The sequence below is a fragment of the Sturnira hondurensis genome, unplaced genomic scaffold, assembly GCF_014824575.4.
Source record: "Sturnira hondurensis isolate 20B ecotype Veracruz unplaced genomic scaffold, ASM1482457v3 Scaffold0001221, whole genome shotgun sequence".
NCBI lineage: Eukaryota > Metazoa > Chordata > Mammalia > Chiroptera > Phyllostomidae > Sturnira > Sturnira hondurensis.
The window spans coordinates 1506827-1523993 of record NW_028073852.1 but is presented as its reverse complement, the minus strand read 5'-3'; the positions used below and the strand labels follow the sequence as shown (position 1 = coordinate 1523993).

General features: G+C 62.8%; 2 protein-coding genes across 6 annotated transcripts in view; both read left to right on the top strand.

Annotated features, from left to right (window-relative positions):
* The window catches only part of RNF213 (ring finger protein 213), an 81247-nt gene extending 78261 nt beyond the window's left edge, over nt 1-2986 (top strand). For all 3 annotated transcript variants that reach the window (XM_037068281.1, XM_037068272.1, XM_037068289.1), the window contains 3 exons: nt 215-304; nt 399-577; nt 1100-2986. In XM_037068281.1, the coding sequence (XP_036924176.1) occupies nt 215-304; nt 399-577; nt 1100-1253 (423 nt within the window). In that variant the 3' untranslated portion in view covers nt 1254-2986. The remainder of the gene's footprint in view (nt 1-214; nt 305-398; nt 578-1099) is intronic.
* A 1990-nt stretch (nt 2987-4976) lies between these two features.
* ENDOV (endonuclease V) lies at nt 4977-15245 on the top strand. Of its 3 annotated transcripts, XM_037068822.1 has the most exons (9): nt 4977-5380; nt 5681-5852; nt 8047-8181; nt 8406-8445; nt 9125-9237; nt 10044-10112; nt 10477-10605; nt 11839-11903; nt 12600-15245. In XM_037068822.1, exons 1-9 carry the CDS (start codon nt 5325-5327, stop codon nt 12742-12744), a joined length of 924 nt encoding a protein of 307 aa, XP_036924717.1. In that variant the 5' UTR covers nt 4977-5324; the 3' UTR covers nt 12745-15245. The 3 variants fall into 3 exon arrangements, with proteins under 3 accessions (XP_036924717.1, XP_036924723.1, XP_036924718.1); XM_037068828.1 differs by lacking the exon at nt 10044-10112; XM_037068823.1 differs by lacking the exon at nt 8406-8445 and having other exon boundaries at nt 8047-8185.
* The last annotated feature ends 1922 nt before the right edge of the window (nt 15246-17167 follow it).

Below are 17167 nucleotides of genomic sequence, written 5' to 3'. Positions count from 1 at the left end.
TAGGGTGCCACAGGTGTGACTAAGGACACCAGCCACCTGCACACTGATTGATGCTTGGGCCCTGAGATGCTGCCAGCAGGAGAGGCGGTGACAGTGCTACAGCAGGGTGGCCTTTGTGCCGAGGGAGATGGGATGAGCTCAGGGCAGGAACGCAGCGCCCCGAGGGCAGGGCACTCAGCTGCCTGTCTTCTAAGGTGCCCACTTCCTCCCACAGGCCCTACACAGGTGTCAGCTGAGGCACGTCATCGCCCTCTGGCAGCTCCTCTCTGCTCATAAGTCTGAGCAGCAGCTGCGCCTCCGAAAAGTAAGTCCCGCCTCCTGCTCTCCATCTCCATCTGTCTGCTGCGAGACACACTCACTTCCTGGGCCGCCCTTCACCTGCTCTTCCTTCACCGCAGGAGCCATTTGGGGAGATCAGTGCTGACTACAGAGTTGAGCTCAGCCCAGAAGGTGCTAAGCTCCTGCGCACATTCCTGAACCAGGGCGGCCTGGATGCCTTTCTCTTGGAGCTCCACGAACTGATGGTCTTGAAGCTGAAGAACCCCCAAACCAAGCAGGATTTCAACCCCAACTGGAGGTAAGGCCTGTGAGCCTGCTGGAGCCACTCTCCTGGGATCCTCCAGGCTGAGCTCAGCTTCCACTGTTACCACTGACTGGGCACCCGAGGACTGGCTCTGGGAGCTTCAATCTCTATTGAAACTTTTAAAATAATTACAAAAGTCACATTTTTTAAAAGATTTTATTTATTTATTTATTTTTAGAGAAGGGAAGGGAGGGAGAAAGAGAGGGAGAGAAATATCAATGTGCAGTTGCCTCTCACCCACCCTCCACTGGGGACCTGGCCTGCAACCCAAGCAAATACCCTGACTGGGAATCGAACCATCAACCCTTTGGTTCATAGGCAGACACTCAATCCACTGAGCACACCAGCCAGGGCCAAAGTCACACTCTTTTGTGGAGGGCCTGGAGCTCACCCTCAGTACCCCTGGTCTCAGGAGCATCTGGTCCTATGGATGGCATGGAAAGGTGACAGCAGATGGGTGTCCGTAGGTTATCTTGAGATAATCAAAATGCCATCTCCCGTTCCTTGGTTTTTCAGCCTAAGGGACACTCTAGTAAGTTACATGGAAACTAAAGACGGTGACATTCTGCCTGAAATGGAAGCTCAGTTCCCAGAAGAGATACTGCTGTCCAACTGTGTGTCCGTGTGGAAAGTGGCGGTGGAGCTGAAACGGGGTCGACAGATGAGATAGGACTGCTTCCTCAGGACGGTCTCTGCCCGCGGCCGGGGGAGAGCGGGCGCCCTGCTCTGCACCCAGCTCGGGGCACCGGCCGCCCAGCATCGCTGACTGCTGTCCTGGGAGCACGTGTGCGTGCCCACACTGTCTCACCCCGGGGGTGAATTCCTGTCCCTGAGAGGTGACCCCTGGGTGAACCGTGCTCCTCGTATCCCAGGGGAGTGTGCAATCATGTCCGCCTCAGGAATCCAGGCCTCTGTGTGGAAACAGCCCAGACACGAGGCCCCCGGCCCCCTTCCTTCTCAAGACTACTGCTCGGTCAGAGGGAACACGGGTTATCACTTTCTGCTTTATTTTCTAATATGTTCTGCCCTTGGAGAAGAGACCCTGGTTTTCTTATTTCTCCTGTCCTTTAAACTCTGAGTATTGTACAAATGTTTCTAGGTCTCCAGGAACATAAACGAGTGCCAGGCTCTTTGTCCTCTCCTGAGCCGGGGCACTCCGTGAGTGACAGGTCCTGGAGCCAAACCAACCAGACCTCACCAGGCCCCATGATGAGCCACTGCCACATTTCAAGGGTCGGAGCACTGGGCTAAGAATCCTGGACACTTTTAGCCTTAGTTTCTCGTTATCAAAAGAAGGAACTGGATTGATGGCCACATTTCTTCTCAATTCTAGTATTTTGAAATTCTAAACAGAAGTCTGTGGGTGCAGACTTGGGTGAAGGGCACAGCCCTGGCATTCTGTGGAAGTGTCTGACCAGCACAGAGATGAATAAACATGACTCCCATGTGACCCCAGTGTCCCCGAGCGTGTGAGCATCTGGTGCTGCTCCGGGTCTCAGCTAGGATGTAAAAATGGACTCAGAGAGGACACAAAACCACTCAAGTCTCTGGGAAAGAACGGGGGAATGCCCGGCCAGCCCTGACCTCTCGCTGCCTTGCCACGGCAGCGTCGGGCTCCTTCTCCACAACCATGTGGATGCAGCAAGTCTCTGGACTCATGTCTGCTCCCAACTCACTCAGCTCCTTGGGCTTGGCACCCACGGCCAGTGAGAAACAACTGTCCACAGCCAGGCAAAGCTCCTTCATGTGCATTCTCAGTGAGTTGATGACTCCATCAGCCTGAAATCGGGTCCATGGGTGACGAGAGCTACACAAACCCCAAGTGCGCACCAGGAACCTGTGCACACCCTCAGCACTGGGCCGGAGTGCAACGGCCCTGCCCTGCATCACTGTTGCACCACTTCTTAGGGGTGCGTGGTGAGGGGAGGCCGGCGACCCAGGCCCCGCACGCGTTCACCTAATACAGAACCCGCCTGCTTTACCTAATCTGACTGTTCAGTCTTCCCAGACTGTGCAAAGGCCCTGAGCCCTAACAGCTGCACCCTGAACTGCCATTTCATCAGGCGCAGGGGGTTGTTTGATCGACTCTTCAACTCACACTTGGAACTCCTTCGATACCTCAGAGCTGGGATGGAGCCGGCCCAGCCATCAGGAGCCACTCTGGTTCCTCACTGTGCCACGGCTGAGCAGAAGACCCTTTGGGGCTGAAGGGGGAATAGGGATTTTTCTCCCCACTTTTATGAAGGTTTTTAAATTGTGATGCTTTGTTTTGTATGGCTATGCCTTCCACGCCTTAACTCTCATTATCTTGTTTGTACAAAATACACTGGCCTAGCAGAGACAAAGGCAAGTCTTTACTGTATTTGTTATGCCTATTTAATAAACTTGAGTTTTCTTGCTAAAGGACCCTTCTCTGTGGGGCACACAGCATCTGTTCATGGCAGTCAGCCCTCAGCTGGCTCTGGGGAACAGCTTAGCTCACGGGTGGAAATGTCGGTGTAGAGGCGTCAGTCAAGTGGGAGGTTCTGGACAGAAAATGTACACTCTGGTTCAGGACGTGAGGGTAAATGTTTCATCTGGACAAAGTGACCGCAGAGCTGAGGGGCCACAGAATTTAGCGCTTCTCCCCTAACAGAAGCCTCCACCTCAGAGGGGCGTCCCACACCCCCTGCCTGGGGGAGAGCAGCATCCCGCCAGTGGGGAGACTTCCCCAGTAGAAGGAAATGAGTGTGACAGGAATGTAAACTTCCGGTTGCCCTCTTATGGGTGAGTGGTAGGACAGCACTCCAGGGCGAGGCTGCAGTTTTCTCCTCCCCCCAGGGGGGGGCGGGGAGCAGCCTGGAACTCCAGCCCAGAGAAGAAGGCCACTCACCCAGGAAGTCGGGCTGTGCTGCCAGCCCTGCCCCAGCCCTGCCCTTCCCGCTCACTGCTCCTGTCCCTGTCCCGAGTTGGTCTCGCATCTCCCAGCTGCACAACCAGGCAGAGAGTCACAGGCTGGTGGGGACTTACCTGCACACGGTCACCACTGGTCACTGTCTCTTTGAGGCCTTACCTCGCTGCCCTGGCCAGGTAGCTCAGTTGGTTGAAGCGCTGTCTCAATACACCAAGTTGAAGCTTCGGTCCCCATCAGGGCACATACACAAGTCAGCCAGCGACAACGAATCAGTGTTTCTCTAAAAACAAACGCATACATTTAAAACGAATTTTAAAGAACTTACCTCACTTACTGCGCCACAGGATTTCATCATTCGCTAACTGGCAGCCATGCTTCGATCCTCCCCAGCCCTCGACCCCGGGAGCTGTTCCAGTTACTCCTCAGCTCGGGCGACTCCGACCCACGAACCGACGCGCAGTGAGAGCCACGGCTGTGAGGAGACGGCCGGCGGGGAACGCACACCGCCCCGGCCGCCGAGTGACCTGGGGGCGGGCGGGACGCCCCGAGGCCTTGGGTTGGGGGCAGCCCTGTCTTCCGCACGCGAGCCCGGTTCCCCCTGGAAGAGCCAGCCCCGGGGGGCGCGACCGCGGACAAAGCCCCCAGACTCCGCCCTGACCGGCTGCCGCGGGAGAGCTCGCCGAGGCCGGCAGAGGCCGGAGCCGCAGCGCCGGGCATCCCCGCGCCCTCCCCTCCGCACCTGCTCTCGCTCGGGTGCGCACGCCCCCGAGCGGGGCTCCCGTCGCCCCTGCCTGCAGCCTGAACGCGGCACAAGCCCCGCGGCTGCGAGCCCGGTAGCGCGCCGGGGGGACGCCCCCGCGGCCCAGGCCGGCCCCGGAGCCAACCCCGGCGCGAGCCCCTCGCCCTCTGACGTCTCCGCGCCGGGCGCGAGGTCCGCCAGAGCCCGCAGGGCACTGCGCCCGCCGCTCTCCTCGGCCGGCTGTGCCTTCCCGAACCTCGAAGCGCAGCCCTGGCCCGTCCCTGCGGTTCCCTCGAGGACCGCCCCCAGGCTGCACCCCAGCCGCGCTCCTCCGCGAATCTCCGCGAACCGCCCCCACCCCCGGCCGCCCGGCCGCCCGCTCTTCCCTCGGCCGACGCGCTCCTGCCGGCTCACCCTTCCGGTCCGCTCTCCCGCCAGGCGTCCGCGCCCTCGGGCAGCCTACGGGGCCGCGGCTCCCAGGCGGCTCCCACGGCGTTCCCGCTGAGACCCCTGCCCACGGAGAGCAGGACCCGCCCTCGGGCTGCGGAGCCCGGCAGAGGCGCCGTCCGGCGGTCGAGGAGCCGAGCTTGGGGCGCGGCACCCGGGCACACGGAGCACCGAGCCGTCGCAGGCGGGGAACGGCGGGCGCGGGAGCGAGGCGGCCGGGTCGCCGGAGGCGGTCTGCGCGGGCTCCGCGCCTTCTTCGTCGTCTGTCTCGCCAGCTGCCTTCAGGTCCCATTTCTGTCGAGTTTCCTGCTCCGGTCACTTCTCCGGGTCTGCGATCTCTGGTGACGGTTCCGCGTCTGCGGGAAAACCCCGCCCCGCGCGCGTTTCCTCTCAGGGCCCCAGTCCCTGCGACGGGCCGCCGGTCACGGGCTCCCGCGCCGCGCAGTCCGGCTCCCTCCGCGGCCGCCCGGACAGGTCCGCTCGTGTCCACTCGAGGGCGTGCAGGAGGCGAGACCGGGTACTCAGTGGGACCGCCGGCCGCAAGGCGGCAGCGTCCCGGGAGCCCCGCCACAGAGCGCCGCCAGGGCACCCAGAGCGGCTCGGCGCGTGCGCGCAGCATCTCCGGAAGTGACGCAACCGGAAAAAGCTGCCGGCGGTGTGCCATGGCCCAGGAGGCGGCTGCGCGGCCGCGGGAGGAAACCCTGTCGCTCTGGAAACGGTAATGGGCCGGAAAACAACCAAGACCCCGAGGCTAGAGCGGCGCGGCTCCACGCGGCCCCTCCTATCTGGGAACCCCCGGTTTGGAGGCGGTGGGGTCCGAGCCCGCTTCCGGCGCGCAGGCGAAAGGGCCTTCGGGAGTTGTAGTGGGCGAGCGTGGCGGCGCTGATTTCCCGCGCGCTTCCGAGATCCCCGCGCAGAGGCCCGACCTCTGGGAGCACAGGGGTGACGCGGAGGGGCTCCGGACCCCCGGGCCTGAACGTGCAAGCGGGCGGCCGGCTGAACGTGTGTCTGCCCCCAGGGAGCAAGCCCTGCTGAAGGCCCGCGTCGTGGACCGGGACACGGAGGCGTGGCAGCGGGATCCCGCCTTCTCCGGGCTACACAGGGTCGGGGGCGTGGATGTGTCCTTTGTGAAGGGCGACAGTGTCCGAGCCTGCGCCTCCTTGGTGGTGCTCAGCTACCCTGAGCTCGAGGTAACCCGGAGCCGGGGACTGAGGGACGCCGGCCCGGGGCAGCCCCGCTCGGCTCCGTGTGCTTTAGTCTGGCAGGCGGGGCTCCGGGACAGAGATCGAGGGCTTTTGTAGGATTTCATTACTAGGCTGGGGAGTCTGCGAACGAAAAAATGGGACATCTTGGGCCCCCATCTCAGTGACCCACAGTGAACAATCCCAGGTTGTCCAGGCTGGAAACCTTCGTCTTCCCCAGACCCTTCCCCTCCAGTTACACTCCACCTCCATTTTTTCTGCCTCCTAAATATTGCTGGAGTCGGTTCCCTTGTCTGCATCCTGGCTGCCCCTTTGCATGGTCACTCTTCCTGTGGGTGACAGGCAGAACCTTTCCTGGGTTCCAGCCTGGAAGATGGCCCTTGGGGGTCTCTTCTCCATCTCCCTGCTGCCAGCAGAGTTGTTTTCCCACAGTACAAGTGTGTGTGATCGTATCACCATTCAACCCACGTGAGACACTTCCTGTGAGTCCACTGTAATGTTCACACTCACTGACCCTTCCTGGTCTGAGCGCTACTTAAAGTGAAGCCCTAGGCTCGGCTGTCACCCACTCTGCACATGGAGGACTTGGGGCCCTCCTGCCCCTCCCTACCTGACCTTTGGAGGGACATTTTCTGTCCTGGAATATTCTTCTCCCAGCTATCTCTCAGGTCTTTGGTAAGGCCCCCCTCACCCTGCAAGACCACGAGTTGCTCCCAGCATCCTCTCTTTTCTCTTGATCACGGGAATGTGAGCTCCACAGCAGAAGGAACCGTGTGGTTCTGAGCCCGAAGTGACAATGCAGTCACCACCAGGGGTTCTCAGGACCAGCTCCTGGTTCTCCAGACCCAGCCCACATGTCCCTCGGCTCCACATCTGTCCCCAGCTGCAGAATTAGCCACCCTCAGGTCTGCCCTCCACCTTCGGGTTCTGTTACAACTCTTCCCACAGCGGATCATAGTTACCCAGTGCCATGCTGCCTCTCCCATTGACTGTAGGTCCCAGAGGGCAGGGCCATACCATGTCCCTTTGTAACCCTAGCACCAAGCAAGGCGTCTCCCACTTGACTGTAGTCAGCTCTTGTCTTCGTGCCCTGGGGAAGTTTAGACAAGGCAAGGGTCTTGAGCAAGTCTGGTCCCGAGTCTGCCCCAGGGTTCCTCGCCCAGCCGAGGGTCCCTCCCTGGCAATGTGTTTGGAAATACAGGCTCCACAGGCAGATTCTTGGAGACAAACAGGTGGCCGAGAGCCCAGGTGCAGGTTGGATGGGGAGTCACTGCTAACAATGACGAGGTTTGGGGCGGGGGGAGAGTGCATGTTCCAGCCAACCTGCCTAATGGGAGCCCCGGGCCAAGGGGCCCAGGCATTGCCCCACCTTGTCTGCAGGCCCTTACTGCTCCCATCAGGCAGGGCCCTGCCTTAGGACGCCTCACTCAGAAGTGCCTTCCCCGCCAGAGTGGCCCTGGGAAGGGAGTTGCGCCTGCGGAAGCTCTGTCCAGTGCCCACGCAGCCCGGGGCCCTGCCCGCCTGGGCCCCACCTCCAGACTCTGTGCAGCCCTCAGACCTTGGGCCCTCCTCCCACCAGACCTCCCAGGGCTCCCAGCGTTCTGTATCGCATCTCCCCTCCCTCCGGGCTTCTCAGCAGTTGCAGCCTCAGAAATGTCCTTTTAGAAAAAGGAATCCTTGCCCAAAGGATTGCCCTGGGGATCCCTGGGGGTCCTTGCCCCTGGAGACCCCTGTTCTTCTAGCCCTGAGGTCACCCTGTCTGAATAATTTGAAACCTGTCTGCACAAAGCCAGGGTTGTCTGTCTCGCTGTCATAGCCTCTCTGAGGATCTGGCCTTTCCTTCCGAGGCCCTTTCTCTCCAGGCCGCCCTCGCTCCCATCGCGGTTCCTGCGAGGCCTGCGCCCAGTCCCCAGGAGCCGCATCCCTGGGGTCTTGGCTCTGCCTCAGGAGGCCACCCAGTCAGCCAGCAGGTCCACTCCCAGGGAGTGGGGCAGTCGCCTTGGCCTTCCTCAGGCTTTCCTCCCAGATAGGTGAGGCGGGGAGGGCACGTGGGGTGGGCCTGGCAGACGGAGAGGGAGCCGGCACCGGAAAGGATTGGCGGATGGAGGGCTGAGGGCGTGCAGGGAGACCGGTGGCCAGAGCCATGTTCTGCCAGGGACCTGACCCAGCCGCCTGGTGACAGGTGGTGTATGAGGACTGCCGCATGGTCAGCCTGACAGCCCCCTACCTGTCGGGCTTCCTGGCCTTTCGAGAGGTGCCCTTCCTGGTGGACGCTGTACAGCGGCTGCGGGAGGAAGAGCCCGGCCTTGTGCCCCAGGCAGGTACCCAGAAGGGCCTCTGTGGGGCGGGGAGGTCTGTGCAGGCCCAGCTTGAGCTGGGAAGGGCCTGGGGGCTTCCTGGAGAAGGTGTACTTTGCCCTGAGGACAGGCATCGGAATGTCTCAAAAGCCAGACTCTGTGGTGCCCCCACCTTTCCTGTTCTTGGAGGTCCCAGCCTGATGGGCAGCCGCGTTGACCACAACTTTCTCTGTGGCTCTTCCAGGTCCTCCTTGTGGATGGAAATGGGGTGCTCCACCCTCAAGGTGACCCTGCTGCCCAGAGGCCATGCGGGAGGTGGTGCTGTGGGAAGGGGGTACCTTACAAGGCCCCTGTGCCCCAACCTGGCTGGGAGACCTGCACCCTGGGCCCTGGAACCTTGGCCCAGAGGAGCACCGAGGGGGCGGGGGCTGTTTTACCCTCAGATAGCAGCCTGGGGGTCAGGAGCAGAGGGGGCCAGACGGGCAGGTGGCCTTGGGCTTTTCGGCCACACTGCACTGGGAGCCCATGGGTCCAGAGTGGGACCAGTGGGCCAGCCCCGAGCCAGGGCCCTAGCGCCACCATCCTGGCCTCCTGGCAGGGGCCCCAGAGTGTTAGGGGGGTTGCAGGACAGAGATGCAGAGGTCTGACGGTGGCCACAAAGGGGAGAGGAAGATGGAAGGTTCCAGAAGTGAACACAAACGAGTGGAGTGTTGTGAGCACACTGAGTGGGCGGCTCCTGAGCTGTGGGCAGCAGGGAGGCCTCCTCAGCCAGGCACCTGTGACGTCAGGGCAGGAGCCACATCCACGGTCGGTGAGGCTTGGAGTCCTGACTCCTCAGTCCTCTGCCTGTGACACGACTCGTGTCACTCGGGGACACTCAGTGAGGTTCTGGTCTGCCCCCCAAACCCACACCACCCCGAGACTGCTTGGCTCACTGCTCGCCCACCCTGCCCCTGCCCACAGGCTTCGGGGTTGCCTGCCACCTCGGTGTCCTCACAGGCCTGCCCTGCATCGGGGTGGCCAAGAAACTGCTGCAGGTGGACGGGCTGGAGAACAACGACCAGCACAAGGACAAGGTGAGGGGCTGGCCTAGGCGGCACACGGCCCAGGGACACCTGCGGCCACCCTCTCCGCAGCAGCACCTGTCTGTTGATGTCCTGTCGATGTCCCCATCCTGGATCCCGGGCCTACAGTCTAGGAGACCCACTGTCTTCTGCATCACCACCCCCCACCCGTCGTTTGCCCTAGGGGCAGGGAGTCCCTTGCCCTGCCTCCCTGCCCCTGAGGTGTCCCCACATGGGGACCCACCCCTAGCCTCCAGGCCCTGCTCTCAGTGCCCCCCTCCTCTGGGCATCCCTGTGCTGGCCCCTGCACTGGCACAGGGAGCAGGTCATTCCCTGCAGACAAAGCTGGTGCCACTCCCAGGGCCCCAGCAGCAGGCTTGAGAGCGGTGGGCACGCCTGCCTCGTTGCCCCGGGAAGCCCTGCATCTGCAGGGAACAGTGCACGGGGACTCCAGTCCCCATTCCACCCCCAAGGTGTGGAATCAAAAGTGCCCGAGGGCCAGAGAGAGCAGGGCAGGAAGTATGTGGCCTGAGGGTGGGCTCTGGCTCACTCACCTGGAGGAACAGGCCCCGCACCCCTCTGCCTGCCAGGCTGTGGCCCACCTGTGCTGCACAAGGGGAGCAGCCACCTAGGGTCTCGCCACGCGGGGTGGTGCCCGGCCCCAGGCTGCACTCACAGGGTGGGCGAGAGCCTCGCCCACCTGGGCTGTGGCACAGGTGGGGCCTGGCCTCCCTCTTGGCGCCCAGCATTGCTCGGGCTTTAAAGGTGAGCCGGCTCCACCGAGGAAGGGCGGTGTCCGAGTGTCGCCTGTCTTCCAGATCCGCCTGCTGCGGGCTGGGGGAGACTCGTTCCCTCTGACCGGAGGCTCCGGGGCCGTCTTGGGTGTGGTGAGTGCCAGGGGCCCATGTCCCACCAAGGCAGGCCCTCAGCCCAGGGCGGCAGAGTCCAGGCTAGCATCCACTGTGTGCCGTGCGTGCCCACAGCACCAGACCCCAGCCGTGCTCGCCATCTCCCCTACTCTGTGTCGGGGGTGTGCCCTGGGACCTCCTTTCTGCCCCACCCCAGGCCGCACCGAGGGGCCTCTACCCCTGTTGTCCCACCCTGTCTCCGGGACAAGCAGCAGGAAGGTGCCCCCAGGATACCTGCNGGGCCCCCTGGATACCTTCCCCCCCCCCCCCCCCGCAAGCTTCCTCCTGCCAGCCAGGACCAGCATTCAGCCCTCTGGCCCTGAGCTTGACTCCCTCACCCCAGGCCCTGAGGAGCCATGAGCACAGCACCAAGCCCCTGTACGTCTCCGTGGGCCACAGGGTGAGCCTGGAGGTGGCCGTGCGCCTGACCCACAGCTGCTGCAGGTTTCGCATCCCGGAGCCCCTGCGCCAGGTGGGTGGCCCTTTCCGGGGCCAGGTTCTGCCTGTCTGGCCCCCTTGAGCCCTGTCACCCAGCTGCCCATGGCCATGACCTTCCCCGGGCCTTCCTGGCTGCTGCTGTGCAGGGCAGCCCCTAGGTGGCAGCCACAGCCTGCACAGCCCCTGGCTCGGTGCCTGCTGAGGCCGAGGCCTCCAGGCCGGCTGGCTCCTCAGGACCATCCCTGGGTGTCCACACTCTCCCCTTCCAGTGTGGGGTTCCTGAGCAACACGTGTCTGGGCTGCAGGGGCCTTTCCTCCATCCCCTGTGTGACCATGGGGGAGAAAACCCGGGAACTACTTGCTCCCCAAACCTCAGAGCCCGGGGCTCTCTTGTGCTGGTTCAGGGGTCAGCGGTCTGTCCCCTCCGTGCCTCGCTTTCCCAGAGAAGACAGGGACGCTGTCCTCTAAAGTACCGTAGGCACCTCAGAGGCAGGTGGGGGTGTGGGGCCGGCCCTGGAGAAAGCCCACTGAGTCCTGGTCCTGCACTCCCGCCTTGGGACCCCTGTCCGGGGAGCCCCCTCCCTGTCACCGCTGCCAGTGGGGGTGGCCCCTCAGGCTGCTCCGTGTGCGTCCCAGCTCGTTTTCTTCCTGGGCCCACCTGCCTGTCAACACACCCTCTAAGACTGCTTCCTGTGCCAGGCTGGCGGAGAGAGGCTGCCCCCTGCTCCCTCCAGGGCCTTCCCGCTGGGCCGCTGTGCTGTCTGCCCTGCCTGCTCTCCTGCTCGTGGAAGCCGGGGCCACAGGGGTGGCTGTGTGTCCGGTGGCCACCCAGTCTGACACGGCACTGAGGCCAGGCTCCGACATGGTGGTTGGCACGTGGGCAAGCCTGGCAGCAATGCCGTGGGAGGTCCCGCTGGGGCCTGGGCCCCTCCACCGGGTCAGCCCTGACCTCAGCCTGAACCTGTGTGCCCCTTGTCCCTCCAGAGACTTGGCAGAACTTCTCTGGACTTCCCTGGGGATGGTCCCGGCCGGCACTGGGCAGGGAAACAGGCGGGCCGTGAGCTAAGTGAGGGCAGATGCGCTGGGCAGGGAGGCCCTCTGGACACAGGCTCAGGCCACGCCCGCTCACTCCTGGGGCTGTTTGGCCTCGTCTGTAGTGCCCTCTGAGGGCTTTCCCAGCAGGGAGCGAGTGGCGGGGGAGGGCTTGTCCGGAGGCCAGCTAGGGGCCCCAGCCACCACCCCTCACTGGGGCCACCCCTCGTCTCAGGCTGACATCCGCTCCCGAGACTACATTCGCAGGAGCCTGGGAGGCCCTGGGCCCCAGCAGGAGAGGTAAGTGTGGGGTCCCGGTGGCTGGGCGGCTGGTCAGGAGCCCTCGGCCGGGCAGGGGTGCAGCATCCTGCAGAGGCGGAAGACTTGAGCTGGTGGGATGCCGTGTTCAGAAACCTCCAGTGCCCCCAGCCCACCTCCTGCCAGGGCCGTCCCGCATGCCTTGGGCCGGGTGCCTTTGAGGCGCAGGGGCTTGAGCCCCACAGAAACCACTGGGGAGGCAGGCGGGCCAGCTCGAGTCCTGGCTGCATGACCAGCTGCGTCTTACGTGCTCCAGCCTCAGCTTCCTCATCTGTGTGGCTGCACAGTTGTCCCACTCGGCTCGGGGAGAGCCCGGCACCCAAGGACAGCCACCACCTGCAGCCTGGTGCCTGCCTTGCAGAGGCCAAGGGTTTTGAGGAGCATGCTGGGCTCTGAGCCTGGTCTCTGGCCCCCAGGCTGGGCCTTGACCTTGCCTGTGGCCCCAGAGGCATGTTGTATGTGCCCCTCCCCCTCTCCGCCTGTCCTAGCCCTGGCCCAGCTGTGTGAGAATGCGGGAGGTACAGCTGGGTCACCTGAGGTCACCTGAGGTCTCCTAGGGGTGAGACAGGCAGCTGGATCTGGGGACCCTGGTCAATGGCAGCCTCTAGGGACCCCCTGGTGAGCAAGGGGACCTCGGGCTCTAGGGTCTGATGCTGCCCCTTATCGATGTCTTACCAGCAGGAGCCAGGAAGCACGGAGGCCAAAGGTGGGCCCCGAGCGAGGCCCTGAAGAGCCCCCTGGTGAGGGCAGGGCCCCCAAAGCCCATAGTCCAGGCTCCAGGACACATTCGAAAGCTCCTGGCCCAGGTGCCCAGGAGCAGTAGGGCAAGGGCCGGGGCCGAGCAGCGCTGGACCCCCTGATGACTCAGGCCACCTGCCACCTGCTCTGGCCTCAGGACAGTTACTGGCCCTGGGGCTTCTCTGTGGGGACGGCCCCCCCAGCTGCAGGTCGGGTGCTCAGACCCTGAGGCCCCGAAGGCTGTGTGCTGCCTCCTGCTACAGGGTGGGGCAGGCCAGTGCTGCACACCCCTGATCTGGGAAGCACTGGACGGCCATCCCAGCAGCTGCCCGAAGGGGTTCGCTTTCCACAGAGCTGCTGCACCCAGAGTGCTCGGAGTGGACGCCCACGGCTGCTGCCCCGCCTCCTTCTGTGGCTGTGCCCCTGAACGATTCTGATTTTGCCTTTAAACCAAGCCCCGCCCCGTGGCCTCACTGAGCGGCTTCAGCCAGGACCTGGGAGGGTCCAGGTTGGGGCTGCCACCGTGGGGCCGGGCCCCTGGCTGCCCTGCCTGCCTTCCAGCTGCCAGGAGGATGGAGCATGTCTCAGCCTGGAGAGGGCCTTCAGTGAGGGATACACACGGGTGGTCCCGGCCAACTGGCACCAGAGCCCAAGGGGCTGCGGGTCAGGGCCTGGGAGGGTGGGTGGCCCTTCTGCACTGGGTCCAAGGGTGAGAGCTCTACCCTGTCCCTGCAAGCACAGAGCCCTCCCCATGCCAGCCCCGCACCCAGAGGCCCTCTGTGGGGAAACAGTGCTGCCTTGGCCACTCTGAGTGCCCCCCCCACCTCTGCTGCCCCCAGCCTTCCATCTGCCTGTTCACCCTCCAGTCCCTCCCCTGCTCCCCTGGAACCTGAATCTCCTCAAGAGCACTCACCCCCCACCCCGAGAGGGAGCCCAAGACCACTCCCCTGGGGTCCACCCCCAGCAAAGCTCTAGGCCCCTCTGCCGGGCACTGTGGGGTCACTACCCACCCAGCTTCTTCCAGACCCCTGCCTGTGGCTCCTCGAACCGCATGGGGAGCAGCTTGGGAGGGCGGCTGGCTAGGCCTGATCCCTCTACCAACTGGTGTCTGCAAAGCTGGGCCTCATGTGGGTGCTCAGAGAAGCAGGGCCGTTGAGGCCAGGGTCCGTCGGCACCGGTGTGCAGGGCCACACCAGCTGCTGGTGAGAAGGAAGAAACTGGGAGGTCAAGTGGTCCTACCACCTACCAAGCCCCGCGCGCTGCCCCAGCCCCCAGAATGTGGCCTGGAGAGTGCTGCACGCCGCCCCAGCACGTGAGAGAACCCGGACTGCACCTTTCCCTGTCGGGGTCCCCCACACCCTGCACCCTCCCCTGCAGCGAGGAGCAGGCCAGGATCTGGAGACAGGTGTGCAGCCCGGCAAGCTTACCTGAATAGGGTGTTTTCCTGTTTTGAGATTAAAGTTGTGTAAGAATGACCATTTGAACTGCGGTTTGTGAGTGTGCAGTTGGGTGGTTTTCTGTGCACTCAGGGTCCCGTGCAGCCGTCAGCACTTGGGCCCAGAGGCCCCCCAGGACCAGGGCGCGGAAGCACTCGACTCCCCCCCGCCCCTCTGGGTGCCTCACGTGGACAGAGTCACACCGTGTCGCCCCTGTGTGCGCCTGCAGCGTGGCCACGGGCCGACACCGCACTTTCAGAGCTGAGGAGTAACGCTGCCGCGTCGGCGCGCCGTATCTTCGCTCAGGAGGCTTTCTCTGCAGGGCTGTTGTGAGCAGTGCTGCTGCCGAGTGTTGGTGCGGCGTGTGTGCGGTTCTTGGGTTGTGCAGGAGTTTCTGGCTTTGGGAGGCTGTGTTGACTGCAGACCAGCCATCTGCACAGCGGCTGTGTCCCCAACACCCCCAACACCTGTCTACCTGTCTGGGCCATCCTAGGTCGGCGAAGTCCCTCGTTAGTAGTTGTGGTTCACACCTCCCCTATGACCAGTGAGGCCGAGCCCTGTCCACGCGCCGGCTACTTGTCCTTCCTCAGGCGGGTCCCACTCAGTGGGGCGTCTTCATCTTCTCAGCAGTGTCTTTAGCTGCATGACGTTTTTTAAATAAGATGAAGTTCACTGTATCTTTCATTTGTTGCCTGTGCTTTGGGCACCATGGAACCGTCACTGGTCCAGGTCACACGGACCTCCTCCTGTTCCCGTCTCAGAGCCACGCACAGGGCAGCCCACCCCAAGTTCACGGCTGTGTACAGCTGTTCGGGGTTCTCGCACTTCCACTCGGGCTCCAGCGCCAGCATGTCCGTCTCTGCAGAAAAGGCAGCGGGGGTTTCCCTGGGGGTTTGGGGGGGTTGGGGGCATGGCCATCGCAACAAGGTCAAGTCTCCTGACCATAGCCATGTGGGTTTATTTAGATCTTCATTTCTTTCAGCAATACTTCATAGTTTTCAGCGTACACATCTTAAGACTTCCCTTGGTTAAATGTATTTCTTCACGTTTCAATCTTTTTTTATGCTATCGTAAATGGAATTGTTTTATTAATTGAATTTTTGGATTGTTCCTTGCTACTGTGTTGAAATACAACTATTCTTGTATCTTGCATCTTGTATCCTGAATTGTGCTGTGCTCATTAATCGAGTCTAATTGTGTGTACTCTCCAGGGGTCCCTCTAATGAGACCGTGTCACCTGCAAAGGGAGAGAGGGTTCTCCTGCTTCCTTCCCAGTCTGGGTGTCTTGTATGTCTCGGTCACTCCCCATTGGCAGGAATGGAACGTCCAGTGCGGCGCAGGTGTGGAGGGGGGCCTGTCCTTGGCTTGTGTTTTCCCCCTCGAGCGTGAAGTCAGCTGGGGCCCTTTCACAGGCCCCCCACCGGCAGGGGGCCCGTCCCCCTGCTCCTGTTCGCTGGGAGACTATCACGATGGGGTGTCGGACGTGCCAAATGCTCTTTCTGAATCTGTGGAAATGGTCCTTGTCCTTCACCTGCTCACGTGCATTACAGCAGCTGACTGTCAAATTTTGAGCTGCTCTGGCATTTCTGGACTCAGTTCTACTTGGTCACGGCGTCATTGTCTGTCCCGTGAGTCCAGTCTGCCGGGATGGTTTGGGCGGTCTCAATGCCTGTGTCCATAAGGGAGCATGGCCTTCGGCTGTCCAGTGAGGCTCGTTCTGGCTCTGACGCCACCGTGATGCTGGCCCCCTGCCATAGTTGGAAAATGTCCCTCTCCCGCTCTCTGGGAGAGCTTGGGGACCTGTGGTGACCCTTGCTAAAGGCTTTGTGGAAAGCCACCAGGGAAGCCGCCTGCCCCCGCTGTCCCGTCGGGACGGACGTGATGACTGAGGCAGCCCCTCGCCACAGGTCCATGCGGATGCCCCGTCTCCCCCGTCAGTTGGTAGTCGGAGCGTTCCTAGGAAGGTGTCTGTGTCGTCCAGATTGTCTCGCATCCGGCGTACGACTGTGCATGTTTTCTTCCCGGTGCTGTAAAGGTGGCGGGGGGGGGGGGGGGGGGGGCCCGAAGGNGATAAGGGGGGGGGGGGGGGGGGGCTCCCGACTGCTGCTCCTGATTTTGGTGACTTGAGTTCTTTCTCTCGGTCAGTCTGGTTGTGAGCGGTTTTGAGGGAGCCCTCCCCCGACTCCCAAGGTGCCCAGGGTGGCTCAGTGGAGCTGGGAGGGCAGATTCCCTGCAGGGTGCCCAGGGGATCGGGCTCAGTCACATCTGTCCCCAGGCAGGCAGGCCCACGGAGGCCCAGGCCTCCCGGCCCGTCAGAAACCAGTGAGGCCCCGCCGGGTCCTCAGCTAAGCACCCAGCCTCGGGGGAGCAGGCTCCGAGGGGGCCACTGGAGGACGGCAGGGGCAGCGTGGAGCCCAGTGGGCAATGGGGAGTTAAGCCTGGAGGGGAGGGGTTTGGACCCTAACAGGAATCGAGTTTGGGCTACAGCTGCAAGGAGGAGGCCCTCTTCCCTGCTGTGGCCACATCAAGGTCACAGGTGAGATGGGGCAGGGGCAGGCGGGGGGGTTCACGTGGATGAGGGGTTGGGGTGCAGTAATGGTGGGAAGACCCCACCTGGGCCTGCTAGCTAACACTGGGGACATTCACAGGACCCCAGAGAATAGCAGGAACAGGCCTCCTCCAGCCCCCAGCCCCCCCCCCCCGCCCCCGCCAGGGCACTTGGGGCCTGAGTGGGGTGGAGTCTTGGCTCCTCCCAGAGCCTTAAAAATAGGGCCGAGATGCTGTCCGTCTTCACAGACCGCAGCCTGCCCGGGGCTGAGAATAAGTCTCGAACCACTGAATAATTCAGGTCTGTCCAAACAGAGCGTCCCATTGGCTGGCCTGCCTCTGGGCCCCAGCCCGGGTCCCCATGCCACCCAGGGCTGGGTCCGCTTGGCTTTTACAGGTGGTCCTGAGGTGTCTCAGGGACCCCATCCTGCCCACTCTCTGTTCTTGGGACAGTCAGGAATGGGGGACACCTGGGGCTAGGAGTAGCCAAGGAGCAGGTCCCAGGAGCAGGCAGGCCCCAGCGCG